We start from the raw sequence: 20,440 nt of genomic DNA, 5'->3' as shown, positions 1-20,440 counted from the left end.
CTGATTGGTCAATTCAAATTTCAAGCGTACCAGCCATATACAAGGAGTAGAGTGATCATCTCATAGCAAGCTCCTGATACATAGAATTGTATTGTAAAAAATGTAAAAAAAATTGTATACGTAATTGGCCACTCCCCATCGGGGCTTTTCAGGACCAATGTAAACAAACAATGATAAATAAATATTCAAACAAACATAACTAGGTTAAGAATCCCTACTGGCGGGAGGCAGACCAGTTGCCTAGTTACAAGCGTAGTCGAGAAGTTGAACTCGGGGCTACCGAGAACACCATCACTAGCGATCAGAACGGGATTTGAACCCGGGACCTACGGATTTCGAATCTGGCGCTCTAACCACTCGGCCACGCTGCCTCCCGTTAATCTTAGATCCTCTAGATATGAGAAAACCAGCGCGTTACCTCGTCTCTTAAATTGTAGGATAACACAAGGTTCTTGGTGAATTTATTCGCAAACTCCGGGTAGAACTCCAGGACCTCGATTAGCGCATCTCTTTGAATCCAGTGAAGGTCACAGTATGTTAGTGCTAACACGTCTACCGCTGACTGGCCGACTGAGGACTCATGGCATATGTCGTCTCCAAATACGTCATTCTCACCTATGATAAATAAAGACAATTTGCTTGACGAGTCGCTCATCATACTCATTATATTTCTCTCTTTTGTCTATTAGTGTCCACTCCTGTTTCCAAAGAGCCCATTGAATGTGCTTTTTTCGTGCTTTCATAAAATCAAATTTTATGTCCCACAATGAAGAAGAACCTCTTTGATATGTTACTTACCTAACAAACCTACAACAGTATCTCCCTGTTTGACTTCGAGAGATCCGCGTGCGATAAAGTAAAGCACATCCAAACTTTCTCCGTGATGAATGATTCGATCACCAGGTGCCACGTGCGAGATCCAGAAGTTTCGCGCGACCGCGCGCTTGACTCCCGTGTTTGCGTCCCGAAACGCGGGATTGTTCTCGAGAATAATTCTGTTGAGATGGACGCAGATGTCTGCTTGGAGATCTTTAGGACAGTATTTTAAAACCTGCAGGTGAATGAGGGGAGAAGCTCTTTGCGTCTAGTTACTAAGCGTGTTAGGTATAAACATGACTGCCACAGTAAAGGCAGGGAAGGTAAAGTCCCATCTACCCCGTCTGATTCCTGGAAATGGCTAGTCCGCTTATCAGGCTCAAGAAAGTAAGGGGAGAGGGGTAGCAAAGAGAGGGAAAAGCAAGAGAAGGTTTTCTCTCCCAGCCCCTTAGGAAGGCCTAATGCGAGGTTGGAATATGGTATGACTAGTCGCAGTGTCGGTAGCTAAGTTTTGTCCAGCTGTTTCCTGAATTTTCCTTAGGCCGCCCTACCAATACTGCTAGGTGCAGCTTTGTGCTTTCGGCCAGGACCCGAAAACGCCATATAAACTTAGAAGGACACCTATGTCTAAATTTGTATCGTCTTCTCTGGTCGCTTTCGCTATTGGGAGCAAGTCTCCCTAGGAGATGGCTGACATTCAGGATCTACAGTACGAAGCCAAGATGGCTCAAAACCATAAAATATTCTTTTCCATAAGAAAGAATGTTTCTGGGAGGGGGTGGGGGGGGGGGGGGGAACTATAGAAGAACGCGACAAACGTGTGTCCGCCAATCAACCGATGATTTTCTTATATATTGTTGTAACCTGTCTGCCATCACTTAGAAAATTAAGGTAAATGAAGCATATCAATAATTACCTCATCTGTGTCAATTCCTTTGTTCATTGCCCACGTGGACATGAAGAAATCAATGGTCCTTGTAGCGAGTTCGGTTGGCAGCTTGTACAGTTTACTAAATTGCTTCATGTTGTCGATGATTGAGTGGTATTTGGCGGTGTTTTTCTGTGCTTGTTGAAGTATGGCCGAGACTTGACCAAAAATTAAGGAGAAAAGAATCGCTGAAAAAATGATAGTGTACAAATGTCAGTTATTGTGAAAATGTGAAGAAGTACTGGCTGACTTCATTCTACTTACAAATAAAATGAAAGTTAACCAAAGAAACTTAACTAAAGATACCATGCATTCAAAATGAGTAGTATTGCCAGCAATGATAATATTGTAAGTAGAGTTAGTATTGTCAGTAATATTAATATTATAAGTAATGCTATAGTATTGGAAGTAATGATAATATTGCAAGTAGAGTTAGTATTGAAAGTAATGTTAGTATTGCAAGTAATGATAATAGTGTAAGTAGAGATAGTATATTGTTAGTATATTGTAAGTAACATTAATATTGTAAGTAATGCTAGCATTGTAAGTAATGCTAGTGTTGAAAGTAATGTTAGTATTGCAAGTAATGATAATATTGCAAGTGGAGTTAGTATTGTAAGTAATATTAATATTGTAAGTAATGCTAGCATTGTAATGCCCGGTTCAAACGCCGTACTTCACATGAGCCGAATCGAATGCCAATGAGGACGAACAAAGGATTTTTCTCATTTGCATTCGTTTCGGCTCATGTGAAGTACGGCGTCTGAACTTGGCCTAAGTAATGCTATAGCACTGGAAGTAATACAATACCATTGGAAGTAATGATAATATTTTAAGTAATGCTAGTATTGAAAGTAATGTTAGTATTGCAAATAATGATAACATTGTAAGTAATATCAGTATTATAAGTAATGTTAATATTGAAAGTAAAGATAATATTGTAAGTAATGATAATATTGTAAGTGGACTCAGTATTGTAAGTAATATCGTAATTAATGTTAGTGATGTAAGTTATGTTAGTATTGTATGTAATGTTAGTATTGTAAATTATCTGTGTCAAAATGTCTTAAAAATGAAACTAAAACCACTAAAATGACAAGATATTTTCGTACAGACTGCGGCGACAATAAGCCTAAACCCCTCTCCCCTAGCTACAAAAATATCCAGCCTTAAACCTCATAAAATATAACCTTTTAGAGCATGTAACTACATCTCCTACCTTCCCCCAAAATTAAAAGATAAAAAAAAGAAAAGATTTGTTCCAAAACAAACTGAGTCCGCCTGGTTAAAATATTAAAGGGTACATTATGATCCGCAGGAGAACTTGGTACCATTCCAATAAATAGCTTGAGCGGGATTACGTAAAGGGGATCAACTCTCTTATACTCTTTATCCTCTCTTTTGACTCCACCCATTTCATAACCTCCCAAATTGTACGTACGCATGTCCTAGACTAGTTTTTCTTGGTAAACCCACCACCCCTAGGATCCCAAATTGACTTCGTGCGCACAGACAAAGCAAACAATGTCTCACCTCCCAGCAACATAGTGATGCAGCCAAACAGTTTCTCAGCTGTTGTGTTGGGCGCTATATTTCCGAACCCGATCGTCGTAAGGCTGGTCAGTGTGTAGTAAAGTGCCGACACATACTTCGAAGGAATAGTAGGACCGGTTGTCGGATCAACGTCATCTGTCCCATTCTTTAATTTGTAAGGCTCCCCAACGGTCCGACCCAGAGCCTGAAGCCAGCCGTGAGGTTCGTATTTGTCATATCCGGTAGCGATTAAGTAGAAGATGCAAGCCATCCAGTGAGCTACCAGGCAGAATGAAAGCATGAGAAGAAAGAACGTGGAAGCTCCATACTCCAGGTATTTATCAATCTTCCTTGCAACCCGTCCCAGTCGTAAAAGACGAAATACTTTTAGAAATCCGAGCAGAGTTGTGGCGTTCTAAAAAAACAAACAAATAGATACCGAATAGGCATAACTAAGTACCATGCTCATAATGCGAGATATTTATATGATCTCAAAATAATATACCGTATTATCTCGATTATCCCCCTCCCTCGTCCCTCCTGGCGTTTGTTTCAAGCTTGGCCTCCTTCATGGATCCTCCTGAATCTGGCGTTTATTTGACTTTTGCAGTTTATTCGAACCTGGAGTTTATTAGAGGTTTTATTCCGTGATTTTTGAGAGCTGAATATCATAGTTATACGTAAAGCTCATTGTACCTCGAATATAAATTCCTTGAGGGTCTTATTTACAAGTCTTTCTAGGGAAGCCGGCGTTCATTCGAGACCCGGCTTTTAATCAAGAAAATACGGCAGATGCGTCGTGATTATAAGAGTAAAACAAGAATTTCAGGAACTGCTGTCTCTAAAATTCAGTTAATTAAGGCGAATAACGTTAGATAACCATTTATTGAGCAAATAAAAATAGAAATGCAGTGTGGGAGACGAATTATAAGTACCTTGAGCGACAGTCCACAATAAAGGTGAGAAATGAATTGAGGACGAGAAGAACGCCTAATACAGCTAGCTACTTCACACTGATTGAAATCCACCTACTGAAGAAGGGCTAGGCCCGAAACGTTTCGTTTTTCAGAACAAATTTGACACTTTTCAGAGCATTTTGGCCTTATATACAACTTTTCGGCAGTGTCACGCATCGTATGAGGTTTTTGCTCATTCCTACTGATTGTCATATATACAGCGGAGGCTACAGGAGGCGGCGTGGCCGAGTGGGTAAGGACGTTGGATTTGAAATCTGGAAGTCCTTGTTCTCGGTAGTTCCTCGACGGCGTTGTGTAAATAGCCAACTGGTCAGCCTCCCACAAGTTGGGATTCTTAATACAGTTGACTCCCGATAACTCGAACCCTTGCTAACTCGAACCTCTCTCGAAGTAATTTTCATTTCCCTTCAGGCCATTTTCTATGTAATTTTACCCTCGATAACTCGAACTTCCGATAACTCGAACCATTTTCTATTTCCCCTGAAGGTTCGAGTTATTGGGAGTAGACTGTAGTTTATGTTCTATTTGAAATATTTGTTTCTCTATTCAGTTACAGTGTCCCCAATTAGCATAACATTGCTGAATACATTTGACACTTAAATAAAGTTAGTTATTTTATATTTTTATTTTTTGCCACTCTAACGTGCGTCCATTTTAAGCATTTGATGTTGACTGATGATTTTCTTTAATCTAATAACCTGTTTGCTTGACAATGTATCGATAAACTGAAAAAAAAAACTATACGTCGGTTACTTGAGAAATAAATTGAAAGAACTCACCGTTTCCGAATCCTTGGTTATAAAAGCTAGGACGCCATAAGGCAGCGAGGAGACTAAGTCCAAAAAGAACCAACTCCGCATATAATTCCAGCGTATCATCTTAAGATCATCGATCACCTCGCCATCCTTACCTACATAGGTTGTGTGAAAGTTCAAAGCAATGTCGGCAAGAAACAGCCAATCAACAAACAGGTCAATGATGGACACGGCTCGGTGTTCGAACGCAAAGCAAACGAGGAAAGGCACCGAGATGGTGGTGTACAGTGTCAGGAACAAAATAATCCAGTCCCAAGTTGTTTTGAAGGTGGTGTAGTGCAGAATGACTCTCGGTGGAGTATGTGGTACGTCGAGCTTGTAGTCTGGTAATAATTCATCGTTCAGGGACATGAGCTGAAATCAATGATCATGAAAAAGTTTTAACACAAGATTTACCTTACAAAGAAGAGAATTTTTGTCATAAGCCTGAGTTACTTGGCAAAAGATTTTGAGAACTATTTGTTGACCAGAAAACATTCCGACTCAGCTTATTTTTACGAATTAATCTGCATATTTTCCTAACGGATGTGACTGGCTTATTGCAGGGGGAAATCTAGACGTAATTATCAAACACGAAAGACCGTGTTTGACTACATTTCCAAACACCAAGAAGAGAGTTGAAAGCGTTATAACGGACGTCGAGGTGTTTGGAAATGTGATTAAACACTGTCTTTTGTGTTTGATATAACTTGTCAATCGAAAATAAAACTGAGGAGAATTTGGAGAAATAAAATCGTAAAAGTATATGCTAATGTAAGATCAGATATCCAAACATCGTCTCGGTCATGATTTCTCCTGCGGAAATGTGATGAATTATTAATGAGTTTGAGAAATGCATAAAAAGAACTCCTCAGTGGCGGATTTTTTCGCATTCGAACCACTGTATTTCGATTCATGTTTAGTTTTATCGTGAAAGGTTTCGCCGTGAGTGGAAAGTCCGCCCAGATCAGTTTGACTCTGACCGCTATCACAAAGATGACAGGCCTGGTTTTCCTATTGACATTATCCGAAGACTTGAGGAATTAAAAAGATTTCATTTTTCGCGCGTTTCCTCGTTTTGCTGTTTCGTGCTTTAAAGTCAATTAATCTGAAGCTCGCTGCTCGAACGATTTGCGATCAAAGATCAAGCTTTTATTAACTTTCCTCCCCCGAACGAAAGTTGACAACCTGATCTTCAATCTTTTTCCTCTGCGTACGTTTGTTTGCTTTTTGTTGAATAAAGAGAAGAAAGGAAACTAGTAACCAAAGTTTAGTTAATGTTTCCTTTCTTCTCTCTATTCAACATAGAAACAAATAGACGCAAAAACCTTTGAGTTGTCAAGGGTGTGTTGAGACATTTAAACCACAAAGGTGTTTGCCAGGGTAAAACGTATTAGCTTTTAACAGTATTTACAGAGGCTACCGGCGAAATTATTGAAAGCAAAATTGTAATCACAGTTGTAACAACCATGTGTATACTTATTTAACTCTAGGGAACCCTGTTCAAACATCGTAACTTCTACACTTGGATTCTTCAGACTCTAAATAAAATGATAATTTTTCATTACAGTAAGTTATTTGGCTGAAGATTTACTTGCAATTTATAACGAACGCCAATTAATGCAGACAAGAGACCAGTATCGCAAAGTTTTCTTACATACAATTATTACTATAATTATTTTTTCGGTTTAGTAGCGATATTGAAGCTTTGAAATTTTTTGGTAATTTTAGTCGTCCAGACGGGATAATAAAACTGATCTGGAATTTGAAATGCAACAAGAATAAGCGACTTAAAATGAAACACATAATAACAGGACGTCGCGTTGTCAAAAATGGTCGCCCGTAAAATTACGTTTTTGCGTCTCAGTGTAGAAAACTCAAACATTATTTGAGTTTTAATATTTGAACGTGGAATAAACGCTCATAAATACTCACCCGTGAATCTTTCTGTCGACAGGAAGTTGTCGCATTTCCTTCAGGTTTAACACGAGACATATTCCTTTAAAATTGCTTATAGACAGTCTCCCAACGACATGAGGTTGTGACTCTGTTTTGCCGAGTTGTCATACGAGCAGAAAAAAATAACCTTATTGCGACAATTCACGTCGACCGAGGCAATGAAAATTGTGTTCATCCAAACTGATTGGGAATGCCTGTCACCTTTTCTAATTACCAAATGGGCGTCCCCTACTTTGAAATTCAAAAATCTTCTCTACATGAGCAAAGTGATTACAAAAAATTACTTGAGTAAACAAGGACGCCTTTTAAGTTGGGAAATCTACAAACAACACTAATCTGAAATGCTTCAATTCCGTTTCGTTGAAAAGGTCTTGTAAAATACGCACAAACTAATTTCGAGAAAAAACAACAGTGGAAAGTCGAGTTCTTTCGCTTGAATATTTAACTTTTGGCTTAAATTATGCTGAGTTTTCACACATCTATTCAATAACCTTTTCTGGAGATTATATTTCTTAATAAATTAGAGTTAACCCCGGGGCAGGTGCATCGGTTCACTGCAGGAAGAGCGCTACTTGCAATTAATTCGAATTGGGGAAGGTAGCACTTAAAAATAATCACAAAAACTTGGCGGAAAATTGTTTGTCAGGCAAGATCTTCCTTTTCCACACTCGTAGCCAAAGCTCTACTAAAAGGTTGACGATTTTAAACGTGAATGTACCATTATTACAAGGGTCTGTATATGTTAAACATTGGTAGCTAGCAAACTCTGAAATTTGTTTTGACAAATTGTCAAACTACAGAGCTTCAAACTACCCAAATGTTGACTGACAGCACGGAGGCACAAAAGCGCACGTTTTTAGTATGGCACGGAGAATTTGAAAATTGTTTGGCTCTTTTTGTAACCTCGAAAACAGATTTGGCAAACATGACATTTTACAGCGGGAAAAGGCATTTTTTGCCGTAAAAGCGTCGCACTAACAATTTCGTAGCAACTCTAAGGTTTTTTTTTTTCCTGTAACCTTGCCTATAATGGCTGATTTTCGAGCAGGTGATTTTTATCTACAGTGATACAGATTAAACCTTGTTTAGTTATGTTCTGGTTCTGAAATTTCAATGTATAATTTTTTTCGAATCGCGTTTTCTACTCTTTGGAGCACAAAGCTTATAGCAGTGCTGCTTTCATTTTTATTGGAGCGGAATGAAAGCTAAAAGGGGAATAAGAAATGAAAAAAAATTAATAGCCACCACGAAAAATATTACTCCGATACGTGAAAACATATATTTGATTACATGAGATCTGGAGCTTACGGATTAGGGTGTTACAGTTTCAATGGCTGCTTCTCTACTTTATTTCGGCATCCAAAGGGTTAATTAACTGAAAATCTACATGACAATAAAGTGAAAAAATTTACATAAAGAGAGCTGCACGATTCGAAATTCTGGCAGGAGCTGATTGAAAAAAATTTGAGCGCATCCCAACCACTATCGTCAGTTGATAGGTTTCCTCTTAGAATGTCTGACGTCTCCTCGCTTTAATGTAGGAATTCCCCCGCCCCCCCATCGAGACCTATCTGCTTGTCACCATGGAAACGATGATGGGAAACTATTATTTTTTTCCATAACAATCACGTAAGTCTTATCAAATCATTAAGGTTTTACCGTCAGCAAATCGTGCAATTATTTTCAGGCTACCACACCCTCACTTTTGTTTATTTCGAATTCACGACTATTTTCTGATGAAAGAAAATGTGTAAAATTAAAACAAGAAATAATTCTACTCACACTGCTGATTTGCTGAGCATTTCTCTGTGTCGATGTTTTCTGTTTGAATGCGACAAGAACTGATTTGTGTCGTGTGAGAGTTTTATTCAGTCGCGCCCAGCCTTTCGGTCCTCCATTGTCTAAAATGCACAAAGAAAGCATACACATCAACGTTCAACTCCCCAAGATCATACCCAACGTCAAAGAACGTGATAGAGCTCATTTAGGATTGGTTCTCTGGGGTTTTATACGAGGTTATAGACTCCAAATCGTCCGTAGGAAAAATGATGGCAGCTGGACATTTTACTACAATATCTAACACAGCCCATAAAGTACAAGGAAAGACATATTGAAGATGTTGGAACTTTTCTGTTTGTTTTTATGACCGTTGTTAAGTTTTCCGTGCGCTACGAATTATGGGTAAATGTACCAGCCGCCATGTTTTTTCCTACAGAGGATTTCCAAAAGTCATGGAGTCGCGTCCAAATCCTTCCCATGATGCTAACAAAGATGTTACACTGATGCACGGATCTGGAGGCATCAGATTAACAAATGTATTCCATGTTGCCGTGAGTCTGTTCAGTAATAAGTTACAGATGATGTCAAAATGTGGAAAGAACAAATAAGTGGCACACTAGGTGTTAGTGTGTCAGAGAGACACTGCGAGGGTGAATATTCCTTCCCACTGACAACCTGCCCACACTGACGGGCTCGAGAACACTATATTTTCGTATCAACAATTCGTCCTCGTATGCTGATCATTATACCATCCAAAATGCCATATTATTATAAATGTACATGAGATTACTCCTCCTGCCTTGTCATTATTTATACATCAAGACTCACAGTCTTTTTTCAAAGAAGAGTTACACGTTTCCAACAGTTTCCACGTTTGTTCTAAAAACATCGCATACAGTTTTTAATTAACAGAATAGGCATGTTTCATCATTAATCGTATATATAACCAAATTCTCGATCGTGATTGGTTCTCCGCGCGCCTATTTAGAGAGTAATCGTGCTCGTCATTTCAAATCAGCCTCACGCTGTGCCTTCGTCCGATTATGAAATTACTCGCCCGATTACTCCCTGAATTGTACACTGACGGACTAAATATGTAATGTAAGGGATCCATTCCAACTGGAAATAGAAAAAATTAACCGTCGTAACTCACATTCTCCAAAATACGCCAAAATTGTTCATTTCACGTGTGGTTGTTTTTCAGAATACGGCTAAGAAACAGTACAAAGATTTATAACGCACGTGCACAGCCACGGTTTTTCTTATTGTATCTTTTGTTTGGTGGAATTTTTGTCGCCCTTGCTGCCGTGGTTTGTTTAAGTTCCCTATGGCCTGTCCCTTCTATGGTGCACGCCTGCAGAGAATCATGGTAGTTGTATTCATCAAAACAAATATCCAGTCCAAGATGATGAATACAACTACCATGATTCCCTGCAGGCGCTTCTCATGGAGGGAATTGGGGATTGTCACGTCACGAAGCGTGTGAATTTAAAACTTTATGTAAAGAGAGAATAGTTTCGTTTGAAGTACATGTCATGACCTGTTCCCACTATAGGATCCTTGTATTCTGTGATGTCTTTTAATGTGACGAGAAACAACATCACTTCGCCTTTCTCGTTCTTTATTGGTCCAAGATGAAAAAGAACCCACATTGGTGTGCCTGAAAAATAATATAAGCAAACAATAATACTTTGCCAGCTTCAGCAAAAGTGTTACCTGAGCAAAACGTTAATTGTTCGTAGTTATTTGCCGCTACTGAAAGCCTTTTCATCGGGGAACAATGAACGTTATGGTCAACATACAGCTGCCATTTTTTAAAAATACGCTCTTGTCCCAGGTAAGATAAATTAAATATTCGCTTCTGGCGTTTAATCACCAATTGGGACCCACGTAAGTAAGTAAACAGTCTTCGGCATTAAATTTTTGGCAATGTGCATCATTAGAGTGGTTTTCAGTCGAGTATCGTAAAAGCAAAACCAAAGTAATCGCTCTAGCCAATCACAAAGAACACAGACAATCCAGTGAGCCAATCAAAACTCGAGGTACTTACATGTAGCTGGCGCAAAGCGCGGGAAAACGAGTGCGAATGAATCACGATCGGTTTTGGTTTTACTTCTGATTGAATCAAAAATTGGCACGCAATCCTGTACCATAGTTGATGAAAACCAGTTACTTTTTGGCACTCAAATGAAAACCGCTCTAAATAAGATGAAATCACGGTCACTACTTAGCACTCACTGTACATGTCTTAAAAGATAGTTTTCCTCTGCGAAGTACTCCAGTTTAACCGTATTCTAAAATAATGTTTCGTACTCCTTGCGTGCCTATGTTTTGTAAAAGGAACGTTACCTGGAAAAAACAAAAGGTCGCCTTACCATCTTTCTTATATGCAATAAACTCTTTTTGGATCGCAGTCTTAGCCTGCAAGGCATTATGGAGCTCCCTAATAGTCTCAGGGTCTGTCTGCTGACCATACAGGAAACTGCAGTCGCAGTTCTTCTTCATAACTTCTGCTCGTGTAAAGCCCGTGAACTTGCAAAACCCGTCACTTGAGTATACGATAGGGTTCTCTATGATTTGAGCATTTCCAAGAACGAATAACGAGTCTGCAACGAAAATTGCTTTTCAGTTATCCACTAATATTGTTCGTTGAATGCAAGTGAATATATGAAAGATCATATATTTGAACTGCAGAGAACGATATGAAGACGTGATTGATCATCGCAGTTATACACGCAACTTAAGCAGTTGTAAAATTAATTACGAACTCACGAAGTGACCAGCTCCTTATTGGCTTGATAGCTCAGTTGGAAGAGCACTGCACCGGTATCGCAGAGGTCATGGGTTCGAATCTTGTTCAGACCTGATTTTTTTTTTCAGGCTTTAATTTCACAACTGCTTAAGTTGTGTGTATAACTGCGGTGATCAATCATGTCTCCATATTGTTAGTATTTTACAGTCAAATTCCAGGGGCTGTTTGGTTTTATTTCACTCTTACTCTAGCCCTATTAGACACGATATCATTATATTTGCACAGCCTTTTTCTTCGTGCCAGCTTTGCATTTTAAATTATTTTATTTACCGTCCAATTGAGTCTTAGAACATGCATCTCAGTAACTTTAACCTTTTGAAGATTTTTCTATCAAGCCTTTCTGACTCTTTACTGCCAAAACCTGGTTACAATGTGGTATCCTTTTATTAAGGCATCCAGGCCATCAATAAATTATGTATTAACTGAAATCACTGATGTGCTTTATATCAATCATTTTTTAAAATTCTTCTTAATTTCGATCTGTCAACTTTTCGTGATCAAAAATGTTCCGCTAGGATAACTTATGATGGGTTTGAACCATCCCTTCCCTGGTAGCCTTTACGGTTTTTGGTAATAATTAATAAACCAAGAGGAATATAAGAGTGCAGTAGAAACCTTTTTACAAGAACCGTTTTTTACCAGAATGTTCTTTTATTTCACCAAACCTTTTCGTGACAGTGGGGTGTCTGTTTAATCAGCCGACGGAAATGGACAAAAGTCATGGAAAATATACTGAAAAACAGCCGGTGACTTTCAAGGATCACAGAAAATTCTTTGTCAGTGATTACATTAATTTTAAATAAAGCTTCTGAACTGTGGACGATAATTAATTCCCTTATATACTGCCACCACTTCATGCCTTTAAGAAAAGACAAGGTACAGTACAACAAAAGCTTCGATGACACGTGTGCCACGCCTTGAGTTCGCATTCATCTAATGTCACCGAAAACTAATGATCTTTTCTGCACGTAAATAGCTATAAGCTTTAACTCAACTCGCCTCACAAGGTCTCATCAAATCAATTTGGCATGCATGCAGTAGGTATAATCTGCACAATAGAGCCAGACAAAATGTCTGTAAGAATAGTCTGTTATTTTTGTTTTGACGCGGGAAAAGAATAGTTCCTGAATAATTCTCCCTATGTGATAAAGCGGTTATAGAAAGTTTGTTGACAAAAAATAAGAAACCAATTCAAAGTTATATTTTCTGCTGAAAAAGCTCTAGCTTCTAAACCCACATCTCTTTTAAAACTTTTTGCCTAATAAGTCTCATCGCGTTAAAATTTATCAGTAAAGAGTTTTCCTGTCTGTTAATTTTGATTTTCTCCCTCCCCATTTCCACGAGGCCAAGCCAATCCAGTCCCGATCACGAAGAGAACTCTCAGGCAACCAATTATATGTTTTCCGAATTTTCCGTCAGACACAATATAGTTTAATTTCATACGTTTTGTTTATCAATCCCTATTTAATCCGTCATGGTTTTCTTGTCAACAATAAAGATGGTTTTCTCTAAATATAAATCCTCATTACTTATCTCCTTACATTCCTTTCAACGTTGTTTCTGAGAAACTAATGATCCATCAAGACAAAATCCTCAAGTTGACGATTTTTCTCGTTTCTCTCTACCTCATTGGGCCTTTTTATAACTGTCTTTTTTTATCATTTCTATTACAAGGAGAAATTAGACCTTCACACTTTCACGGAACGAGTGAACGTTCTTCCCAGTTTAATCACTCGGGGAAACAGATTTAAGATTTTTGTAGCCTGTGCAATTGGCGACATTCCGCCAGCACTCGCGGGCGAAATTCTACCCCAAATGGTCCAAAAAAACGAAAGTTCGTTTCCGTGGAACAAGACTGTTTCGGAAAGAAATGTTTCCGGCGTTGCTAAAGGGGTTAATTGATGTTTCCGACAAAATATTTCCGATCAATACTTCGTTCTGCTTTCCTCAAATGTTACGTAAGGACAGGAAAATATCAATTCGAAGTAAACTCGACAAATAATTCGAAAAGTTCGGACATTTCGAAAACTATCGGCTATAATCTAACAACTAGATAATTGTTCGAAAACGTGGAAATAATTTCCAAGTGTTCTTTGAAAATATTTGTAAGACTTTTCACAGAAATCTTCGATCGAAGCCATCAAATTATTCTACATTGCAGATTTTTTGGAGGATATTATGGGCGTTACATTATATTCCTTTTGAATACCGCATCAAAAAACATTTTTTTTCGCATACACTCCCGTGATAAGACTCTTTTTATATCAAACAGTATTAATTTTTCAAGAAACAACCGCCCGTTTTCCATTCAAAGCCATGTTTACCTCGCAAGTGAATATATGAAAGACCAATTGCTCATCAGCGTAAGTTTATCTAAAATTAAATTTGGTCTTGCAAACGCACAGAAACGATATATCGATAACGTATACGTCATCTACTAACTACGATAAATATTGAATGAACTCGTTAAATATTGAACCAGATATTTCCTGATGAAAAACGTCAAATTTACCAAAGTTTGGATGAGTAGGTGGCGAAAGGCGTCAAGCAGCCGTCAACGTCTGTAAATGGAAAATGGCTCAAACTTTTGAATGAATTATTTGAAGCAGGGTTTTTAAAACCCAGATCCTTTCAAACTTGGTACTATCAATAAATTTTGTATCCTTTTTCTAGTTATGACATCTGTTTTAAATCCTGTGAATTTCTAAATTCGTGATGTAGAAACTGAGGTTAGAAAGTGTCGATCGTCATAAAGCGCCACCAAATTTACAGTACCATACTTTCTGACATCAGTTTCTACAATCAAGTTTGAAAGGATCTGACTTTTAAACCCTGCTTCAAGTCATTCATTCAAAAGTGTTGGCTAGTTTACATTTTCAGACGTCGACAGATGGCTTTAGTCACACGGAATCATTTCAAAAACCGTAACTTAGGGTTATAGTACACAGTATCCAATTTTCTGTGTCAACAAACTGAGGCAAATACCCTCTGAAAACCAGCTTCGATGCTAACCAAGTTTATTTCATCGAATAAGAAAATTAGATATACATATTTATTTTCTTTAGATATGTTAGTATTGAAAAGTTTGAATGAATACGTTAGTCACTATTAAAATAAAGATAAAGTTCGTTTACGGTAATAAGTTTTCAAAACGTTGCCGGGAAGAATTTTGCCGGTATAGACGCAATGTTTCAGAAAAGAGGGTTTTATATACGATGTTTTTATCGAATTTAGCCGGTGATTCGAGACAGAAGTTAATAAACACATACTGTTCACTATATGGTTGACTTTGAGACATCAAACAATAAATTCTAAAACGACAAAGGTAATTACAAACAAACTCTTTGAGGTACAAAATTTCTTTCAACACTGAATTTCGCCGGATTTTCCCACAATCGAAGTAACTGAAAACTACAAGAAGCTATTTTGAGATTTTGCGATCATGTTTGTCCTAATATACACAAACGAATTACTTCTTTAATAGCTGGACAAATGTCTTTGAGACTTTTTTAGTTTTAATTTCGAATTGTATTGTTTTATCTAATTCTTTTTTTTCTTTTTAGATGCCATATCTCGGAAACAATCAGGCAATCGAACAGACAAAGTATCACGGAGACACAAATCACGAAATAGGAAAACTATTTTTCGTTTTGGAATAAAACAGGCACCCTTGAAAGGTCAATATGTCAGCTCCCAAGTGTTAGTGAAAGCGTAGATCAAACTGAAAGGACTTTTTTAAAGTCATTTTCTACCTTAAATTTATGGAAATAATTTTCTTGTTTATAGTAAAAGTCTGTTTAGCATTTTTTGCAAAACATCAATGTCAGTGTTACTTACGAAGGCCATTCGAGCGCCGAACAACATTTTCCAGAAAAGTGTTTTGAGGTACCACAAGTCCTCTTCGTCCAACAGGCATTTCGTCCCTGAAAATACATGAATATAGCAAATGAGCGATGTCTTGGATATTTTGAGTTTAGATGAAGGGTCTTTGACCAGTAGCTATTATTATTGTAAACTCACAAATGCACATGAATATTCTAGCGCAAATATTGTCATCTAAAGTGTAGATTTTAGACTCCTGTAGCTTCGATGTCTGTTTGTTGACACATGATCCGTTGGAGGCCAACACCTGTTTGTCAAAGCAATATATACAGCCATGTGAAGTTAATATTGAGTTTTACAACCCGGTGAATACGGTAAAAAAACGCTTCTGGAAAATCTTAACGAATTGGTTGAAAATTCCACAAAGTTTCCCTCCGATAACTGCTTGAGGAGAGCCCCGGAGAATTGATGACCTCCATGACCGAGTAAGACCAGACCGGGTCTTGTTTTAGTTTGGCGATTGCGCTGTCAATAACCCGTGATCAAAAGTTCGATTTTTCTCAAGTACAAACCACTTCTGGCGTTTTCCAACGACTAAGCGGATTTAGCGACGAGATAAGTCCAAAGAATAAAGAAAACCAATTGTGAAGCCATTCTTACATTTTTGGCGGCTTGATTAAAAGATTCGAAGAACGGCAATTTTAACACGTACAGCTTGACTGTCCTGAAGGTTCAGGCAGCTTTTGCAGCTCTTAATTTCTGACTATTTGCTTTAGATTATCTACATCAAGGGAAATTACCATAACAACAGTGTTTCAACGAATCAGAGCTCGGCTTCTGACAAAAATGCCAGTTGGTTAGCCTACTGCCGCCGGGCGAACGTGTAGTAATAAGATCTCGACAAAGACTTTATCGTAAACTCATGAAATATTTAACAGTTTTTCGCGATGTGAAAGCCACGATATCATTATCTGTGACTACAAGTTTGTGTAAATGAAGAAAAAGCAGACAAAAGAGAAACGAAAGGAAAAATTAAATCCTTTAGAAATCGCTTTCATTGATCAACCTATTCGGACCAGCTGCACGCAATTTCAACTGACGAGCAATTGTTGAAAGTCTTCAAAATTACCAACGGGTCGGAAATTGCTTAAACACTCACAATATTGAAGCAATAATAGTTTACCACCGGTCGAGAATGACCTTCTTCAAGGTATAACTTGAACAGAAATAGCTTTGTTTATTTTATAGGATTCATATCATGACATGCGCAAAGTAATTCATGTCATTAGGGGATTTTTATGTACTGAGCAGGACAATTAAATTTCGCGCCATGTGGTGTAGAGCGACTGTTAGGAAAAATAATTACTTCTACTCAGATCATTACATAAATAGTTTTTTTCCTCATCACGTTTTTGAGCTGATTCATAAAAAAGTTTACAACATACGATCCGATTGAAGATGTATGACTTTGCACTCTATATTGCTTTCTTTTTCCGCCGTTACAAGAGTTACTAAATTGTAATATACCAGAATTTTTTTTAACTAAGAACGGAAAAGCGAACGATTTTAGAAAGTCTATCGCACACCAAGACTGTTTCGCCAGTTTGAATATTTTTCACTGAAATGAAATTCTACATGAATTAAAAAGTATTAAATTAGGAAAAGAGAGACAGTCTGGCGGGAGATATTATCCCTAGCTTTGTAATAAGCGAGTTGATAGAGATCTTTCTTCTTAGAAAACGAGGAAAATGGTTCATTGTTTCATCCCTCGTCTTCACCAACTTAATTAAGATAAATCCCCTGCGGTACGCCTGCTCCAAACGATTAGCTCTAACCACATTATTAGTGGAATAATTCATTATGTTATGTACGCAGTGGGAACCCAGTGAGCCTCGTGAGCAACGTTTAAGACAAAACAATTTTACACGCTAAAAGTTTCTTAAAAATGCTTAAAACTCTGGTGCATTATTCAGGTAGGCTTAGAGGACACGCCTATTTTAGACCCTCGTTTTCTAAACTCTGACTAAGTAGTTATTTTTTGGCCCAAGCGACGTGCTCGTCCGAAGTAACATTAGGAAAATACCTACGAGGAACGAAACAGTGCCAGCTGCGAGCATTTCAAAACCTGCATGTTGAAGTTTATTATTGCTCAGCCTTGACAACAATGCATTCATTATTAATGCCAATAACTTCACGTAAAATACTAACGGAAAGAATCGAACGACCAAAGCGAGCATTCAAAAAATGTTTTCGTAGACAAAAATCTTTCAAGAAAAGTGACACATTTTGAGAAAAATCTACTACCTCTGAATTTTTTTTTTTCAGCGGGATTCAAATAAAAACAAAGTACCACTGTTTTAAAAATAAAAGTAAAAGTTAACTGTTCGAAAATGACTCAGTAAATTCAGAGAGAAACTGAAATACATTATTGGAAAATCGGTTTAAGCGAGTTGTAAGTTTGCAACATCAGTTTCGAAACTGAATTACAACATATAACATATAGCATAAGATATAATAATTCCATAAAATGTACTATTGATTTCAAATGTTTGAAATCTAAGAACATCATTGGACATCTCTATTTAACCATCTGTCCGAAATTAAGGCTATTAATTCTAGGTTCTTCAAAATTCTGACATTCTAGGTTCTTCAAAATAAAGAGCTTAGTTTACGAAGTTCGATATTTACGCGAGATTGCTAGATTTAAGATAAGCAATGTATTATTAATCCCAAGAAAAGGCAGAGGGAAATTTATGAATAAAATATGCATCAACCAACATTAGTGTATACTATTATTTTGACTGTCATATTCAGTATTATTTTATGGGTAAATTATGGCGTCTATTTATTTGTTTTTGAGATATGGACTTTTAGAGAGCCTACAGATTTAGAAATAAGTTAACAACTACAATTAACAGGAAAAGCGAGTTCTTGCGAATTTGAGCGTTGAAGGACGGTATGCTAACGGGATAAGGGTTAACGTTTTATCTGCACGCGGAGAACATTGCAGTATTCGGAAAACCTTAATTTTTACCTGAAGGAGTTGCGAAGAACAAATCCATGGCTGAAATTCGGCCGAGGACATTACAATGTACGAAATAAAACATTGGTACATTTCTTCCGGTAAGAGTGAAAATACTACATGTTTACATTACAAATCAACCGTTGTTCACATCGAACTTGGAAACAACATTGTCATTTATCACCTGCTTTGCAAAATTGTTATAATATAGCGTTTGAGGTCGTTTTAAGTATAAACATTTTCGGAATCAAATCTTCTTAACATTTAGGGCGTTCAACCTCAGCTCGAAAATTAACGTTCTATGTAAAAAGTTTGCAAAACAATGCGTAAACAGTGAAAAATTTAAATTGCACTACACTACATGCAATTAACAGCAGAGACCGCTGAAAGACGTTTGTCCGCTCTGAAGGCTCGGTTATTTAAACTTGGTTCAAACGACATCAGACAAAGTAAATTGTCCTGAAAGTAAACAAGAATGGGTTTGGGTGGGGAGGGGGGAGGGAAGAAAGGAAGGAAGGAGGGAGAGAGGGCGGCAGGGTGGGAAGGTAAGTGAGATGGGCATATGCCTAAAGAGATTTACCTTCATTGTTAAACTTTCAATTAGATAGTAAAGTGAAGTAAAGTAAAGGAGGTACTTGATTTTTATCTAGACAGTCTGACTTCACGTAGATGAGAAGAGAAGGTATCCGGTCGTTTAGCCCCCAAGTCGAATAGCCCCTAATACTTTAGCCGCCAACCAGAACTGAAGTCGAAAACACTGTCTAGTTTTCGTTCTTTAAACGTGAATGGGGGCTAATCGACTTCTGGTGGGGGGCTAACTGGCTAGGGGCTAATCGTCTTGGGGGCTTAATTATAACGACTGGTAACCGCGGCGACGAGAAATACGTGACGGTGAAATCGCGTTACGGCCTGTCATCTTGAGACACCTGTCTTACAATGATTTTTTGCTTCTACCTCTTGCCACACAGTTCACGAGGTAAATAAATACGGCTTAATAAACCGTATCACGGAGAACAGGTCTAGCTTGCGATCATCCTGTTCAGTTCATGGTATAAGTGAGCCATAGCGACAAGAAAATAAGTTGATGCCAATTAGTTGATATTTTGGTCTTTGAGATGCCCAAAATGATCAAATGTTCCAAAATGTTCAAATGTTGTCGTTTATAGTGGTCAATGCGCTTAGCTACACATAGCTAGTTCATAGGCGTGTAACTTAAACTAAAAGAAGCAAACATATCGACTAAAACAAGAGATTATGAAGGTAATCTCTTGACTAAACAAAATAGGCTTAAAAATTCCAACTGGCGGGAGGCAGATCAGAGAAGCTGAACCACGGTGTACCGAGAAATAACTCCAGCCAAGTGGTCAGAACGGGACTTCGACCAGCGACCTCGGGACTTAAACTCCGGCGCCCTAACCACTCGGCCACGCTGCCTTCTCAAAGCGAAAAGGGCGACAAGTTCCGGAAAGAAACAAAAAGACACCTGAAATAGTCACGTATATACATTTACCAGTTGGATGGTAAAGTCAAAGCCCATCAACCTTACCTCAAAAACCAAAAAACGAACGAACATCAAAAAGTGACACATTTGGAAAGAAAACGAAGTAAGCTACTGTACCCTATAATGAAATAGCGTCCTCCTGTTAGCGTGGACAGCCAAGCAGAAACACGTTCTCACAACTCTCTGAGTGAAATTATTCCGTGTTTTGCTTTCCTGGTTTCCGTGAATGATCATTAGCACGCAATCAACTGAAGAACAGGTGGAAATTAACCTATTATTAAAGGGAGCGCTGCATTCATTTCACGTATCTTAATTCCAATATTAACCAAAGAATCTATTGGCAACCGCTTTTCTGACGTCGAAACTTAAACAACTGTATGTTTCCGACGTAACGGTTGGGCAATTAAACGATAATGGAAATTTTCTTTGCATGTATTCTGGTGTCGTGTTTCAAAATGTCCAACTACCCGCAAGAATTAAATGTCACCTACATTTGT

General features: G+C 38.0%; 1 protein-coding gene across 12 annotated transcripts in view; it reads right to left on the bottom strand.

Moving 5' to 3' along the window:
• LOC110056326 (voltage-gated delayed rectifier potassium channel KCNH1-like) overlaps positions 1-20,440 on the bottom strand; it is a 46,108-nt gene that overhangs the window by 3,706 nt on the left and 21,962 nt on the right. For 7 of the 12 annotated variants that reach the window (XM_020762783.2, XM_020762784.2, XM_020762785.2 and 4 more), the window contains 9 exons: positions 15,436-15,521; positions 11,162-11,392; positions 10,327-10,446; positions 8,790-8,908; positions 5,034-5,423; positions 3,278-3,692; positions 1,733-1,932; positions 799-1,051; positions 419-615 (listed from right to left, as the gene is read on the bottom strand). In XM_020762783.2, coding sequence (XP_020618442.2) covers positions 419-615; positions 799-1,051; positions 1,733-1,932; positions 3,278-3,692; positions 5,034-5,423; positions 8,790-8,908; positions 10,327-10,446; positions 11,162-11,392; positions 15,436-15,514 — 2,004 coding nt within the window. In that variant the 5' untranslated portion in view covers positions 15,515-15,521. Of the gene's footprint in view, positions 1-418; positions 616-798; positions 1,052-1,732; positions 1,933-3,277; positions 3,693-5,033; positions 5,424-6,983; positions 8,752-8,789; positions 8,909-9,614; positions 9,666-10,326; positions 10,447-11,161; positions 11,393-15,435; positions 15,522-15,618; positions 16,011-16,080; positions 16,233-20,060; positions 20,184-20,440 lie in introns of those variants that run through there. The other 5 variants (XM_089291344.1, XM_020762782.2, XM_020762781.2 and 2 more) reach the window with 5 other exon arrangements.

The sequence above is a fragment of the Orbicella faveolata genome, unplaced genomic scaffold (genome assembly GCF_042242905.1).
Source record: "Orbicella faveolata isolate gen_17 unplaced genomic scaffold, um_ofav_v1 contig_24, whole genome shotgun sequence".
Taxonomy (NCBI): domain Eukaryota; kingdom Metazoa; phylum Cnidaria; class Anthozoa; order Scleractinia; family Merulinidae; genus Orbicella; species Orbicella faveolata.
The sequence above is the reverse complement of the archived record's forward strand: the minus strand, read 5'-3'. Positions and strand labels throughout refer to the sequence as shown.